Source organism: Triticum dicoccoides, chromosome 3B (assembly GCF_002162155.2).
Source record: "Triticum dicoccoides isolate Atlit2015 ecotype Zavitan chromosome 3B, WEW_v2.0, whole genome shotgun sequence".
NCBI lineage: Eukaryota > Viridiplantae > Streptophyta > Magnoliopsida > Poales > Poaceae > Triticum > Triticum dicoccoides.
Window position 1 is genome coordinate 457632802 of NC_041385.1, and position 4094 is coordinate 457636895.

Consider the following 4094-nt stretch of genomic DNA (forward strand, 5'->3'; position numbering starts at 1 on the left):
CTATGCGTATGATCAAATTTTATACGATTTTGCGTACGAGCAGACTGTTCTGGTGTAGTGGGCCCAAACGTTGGGAACGGGCCTGTGTCTTGTCATACAAAATCGTATGGGAAAAAATCATACGCAAGGCAGTTTCGCTTCTAGTTTCACCCCGGTCCCTTGAAATGCGAGGACCCGCCATAATCTGGTGACAATGACACATGCACATTATTCACTTCTTGCAGGCGTTGTTGTTTGAAATGCATTTCTCAGAGTGTGTTGATGTTTGATGTTGCATGTTGTAGTTCAATCAAAGAGTTTTAGAGGTCGTGTTTTATTCTATCTTCTGTGTGCGTTTCAGTGTTGACCGTGTGCATTGTAATCATGCTTGAGGCTGCGTGTGCACTCATGATGTTTATATTCTCCTTTACAGCATTATGAGTTGCGAACCAACCTGTGGTTGAGATGGTTAGGTGGACAGTAGTATCCCCAACCCATCAGGGTTCAAATCCTGGTGCTCGCATTATTCCTGAATTTATTTCAGGATTTTCGGCGATGCGCTTTCAGTGGGAGAAGACGTTCCCGTCGACGACGAGGCGCCTATGGTGACTTCATAAATCTCAAGATGATATGCCGGCTTAGTCTCTCGGATGTGCTCATAGGGGTAGGGTGTGCGTGTGTGCGTTCATAAGGATGAGTGTATACGCGTGTATATAAGCGCTTGTGTCTGTACTGATGCTTAAAAAAAAATATTATGAGTTAATAAAAAATGTCTTTTATCAGAAAAACATGGTACATACATATTAGAATTCGCTATTCTTTTCCTCAAAAGAAAATATGATTCTTATTACGGAACAACAGATCATTAAACAAAAATTTGAGAGTACGTTAAGACGTCAAGTTACGTATACGTGTATATAATGAACAATGTAACAAATATTGGTCCCTACGCTTCATCACCTGTGCAGCTACTCAACACTCTTATTGTCCAGTAGTACTGTTTCGAAACAGCTTCGTGCGCCCTGCCAGTGCCATTTTATCTGCCTGCCATCCTCTCAGTACGTGTTTCCTGGCCTCTAACCTAGTAGTAGAGTATATATCAGTCAACGAATAGAACTGCTTTGTTTTAGTTGGCTTTGCAATTCTTGGTCAGGGACCAAAGCCCGTCCCTCCCGTGTGCACCTCGAAGTTAGGCATCAAATGAGCAGAAGCAGCGGCAGCCGCGGCCGCCGCCCTGTTGTTAGGAGGAGCCGCCTGGCTGCTGTACCCGATTAGTGCAGCAGCAGTTGGGCTGTAGAAATCTACCATTCCTGCAGCTTCCTTCAGCATATTGTTGTTGTGGCCATCCTCGTGGTGATGACGGTGATGATCGCTAGTTGCACCTGCACCGCCGCCCGTGATGATATTGCCCGCCGTGATGGCGGCGTCCCTGACAGCGGCAGCCGTCGAGCCGCCGCACTGCCGTGGCTGCGTCTGATAGAACACCTTGGAGACGACGAGCTCGCCATCCTTCTCCTCCTCATCGGAGCCTAGGTGGTATTGATGCATCACCCAGTTGGTCTTCTCCGGCTTGCGCTGCTTGCCGTAGTTGGTATAGAGGACGAGGATCTTTTTGTACCCCTTGAGCTTGCCCTCGGTGAATACGGGGCGAGTCTTGCCCGTTTTGTGCCACCTCGTCTCGCCGCCCTGCTCGTCGGTGTGCACCTTGCGCCGCTTCCTAGTCCCCGTCGTATACGCCTTTGATGGACGGTGGAAGAAGTGGCGGATCAGGCCGTCCTTGCCAACTCCTGAAACGAACAAAGTGAATAAACGTGTTGCAAACGGGCTACAAGCGTAAATTCAAGAAGGTGTCTAGCTCTCATCGTAGATGAGAAATAACCAAGTATCATCTAATTCCTACACTATTTGATTTCATCCGGAGAATTGTATGGATTTTTTTCTTTTCTTTTCTTATTTGATTAATTAAGTGGTGTAGGAGTTAGATATGAGAGCTTTGTTAATTTTCATCTAGATGAGATTTAGCAAACTCGTAAACTCAATCCATTGTATATAAGAAACATGCATGTGTATAACTCGCGGTACCTTTTATAGTACAAAACAAAACACTACCGTAACTTTATTTTGTAGGAACAAAACACTAAGTTTGTTGATCAAATGAAAACATTTCACCGAAGAATCTGAAATTAATAGGAGCATAGAAAAAGAAAGATACTTTGAGACGCGCGCCGTAGGGTCAAGAACGAAATGACTTTGTAGTTTATGCCCATGCACGGGGCATTGTATAATGTGCACTCACATTTGTGGTGCTATCAGTGCACTGGATAGCGTAGCACATAAATGTTTGTAAAAACTAAAAACCATCTAGCAGATTGACACAACATCGATGTATGTTGTCACAAAATTTCATATCTAATTTGAGACATTGCTCGAGATACAAAAATGACAAATTTGGCATCAATTCTGTAATGGGCCAAATCTAAAGCCTAACTTATATCATGTAATATTCAGTGTCAATTTTGACTTTTTTTCGAGCAATGTTGTAAATTTTGATTTGATTTTTTCAAAACATACATTGATGTTGTGTGAATATGCTTTTTTATCTTTTATACATTTTGAAATATACTACGGGAGTTTAGTGCATCACAAACACCTGTGCACCAGATATTCTCCCTGCATACACAAAGTAACCATGCATATGGCATTAATCCCAAGCAAATAGGCCCAAATGTGTTTCTTCCGCAGACTCAAGCGAATATTCTTTTTCCAGTTCTATCAAGTGTTTCCGTTTAAAAAAATCTGAAGTGTGCAACCTTAGTCCAGAAATGTGCAGCTTACAGGTGTAGGTTTCTAAATTTGAATTTGCAAACAAGCTTTAAAATGGGTAGCTACCTAACCGATCAATATATAACGAGTGTTCAAGTTCTCCGACAAATAAGAATCCACTCAATTCGACTAATTTCTCCCTATACAATGTTTAATTAGGTGTACTTGTCAGAGAGATAAAAATACACTTGATGCTAAAAAGGAAAAACTATTTTTACAACCTAAACAAAATTCTAATGTTTGGAAAGATAGAAGCTAGTTCAACTAAAGAGCTCAACAGTGTTTGCATTTCGCCAGATCGGTATGCAACCAAAGAGAGTAAAGTGAATTCGATGATTTTTCATAATATATTTACTTCACAAGCTATAAATAACGCAGTCAATTTCTGAGCCGTTAGGCGTGCGGGAGATCTGTGCAGAATTGCTTGTTTTGAGAATTAGGAACAAGAAATCATCGTCCGCCAGAGTTAGAACCCACAACCTTAGTTAGCATTCCTTGTCCAGGGCACTCTTAGCAGACTAGTTTCTTGCGAGTAAATGTAGCTTAGTCTTTTGTATTTGTATTTGTATTTGTAAGGGTTTTTATTGTTATTTTTGTTAACAATATACTTTTTGAATCTTTCTATTTTGTTTTGATTCTGTTTATTATACTTTTTAAAGTTATGCAATTTCATGCTTATTTGTGTGCAAGTGAACATCTTTTGCATGCAGTTACACTTTTTGGGTTTGCAGTTTTGCATTTTTGGTTTTGTGTGGAACCAAAATTTAAACAAACTTGCCTGTGTAATTTTGTGTTCAGAAGTGCAAATAATATCATACATTAATTGATGATTTTAGTTCATTAATCAGGGGGTTAGTAAGCATGAACATGAATGAAAGAAAAGAAGAAGGAAAGAGGGGAGCAGAATCAAATGTGATTTAACAAAGAAAAAGGCAACCATGATATAGACAATCGCTAAAGGAAGACACACACGAGCTTCTTTCCTTGTGAATTGCTTTTCAAACCTGCTAAATTTGCCCTATGTGGTGTAAGCCTACACTTAGGAGTAGCAAGAATAACTGATAATCAAGAGTTCCAAGTTTCTTGAGATAGATTCCATACACATATAACTAGTTTCATCGGCACCTCCCATAGGAAATAAAATATACTTTTCTATATGCAATTTGGACTAGCTAGATTCAAACTAAATTCATACTAAAAACATTTTCTTGGTAAAAAATATGATAAATTTTGCTCTAATAATTTAGGTTGGGGTCTGAAATACTCATGTGCCCCAAAATTTAAACCTTGGA

At 40.1% G+C, this 4094-nt stretch overlaps 1 protein-coding gene across 2 annotated transcripts in view; it reads right to left on the minus strand.

Moving 5' to 3' along the window:
* Nucleotides 1-776: 776 nt before the first annotated feature.
* Nucleotides 777-4094, minus strand: part of LOC119276508 (NAC domain-containing protein 73-like) — a 5917-nt gene continuing 2599 nt past the window's right edge. For both annotated transcript variants that reach the window (XM_037557577.1, XM_037557578.1), the window contains one exon: nucleotides 777-1766. In XM_037557577.1, coding sequence (XP_037413474.1) covers nucleotides 1129-1766 — 638 coding nt within the window. In that variant the 3' untranslated portion in view covers nucleotides 777-1128. The remainder of the gene's footprint in view (nucleotides 1767-4094) is intronic.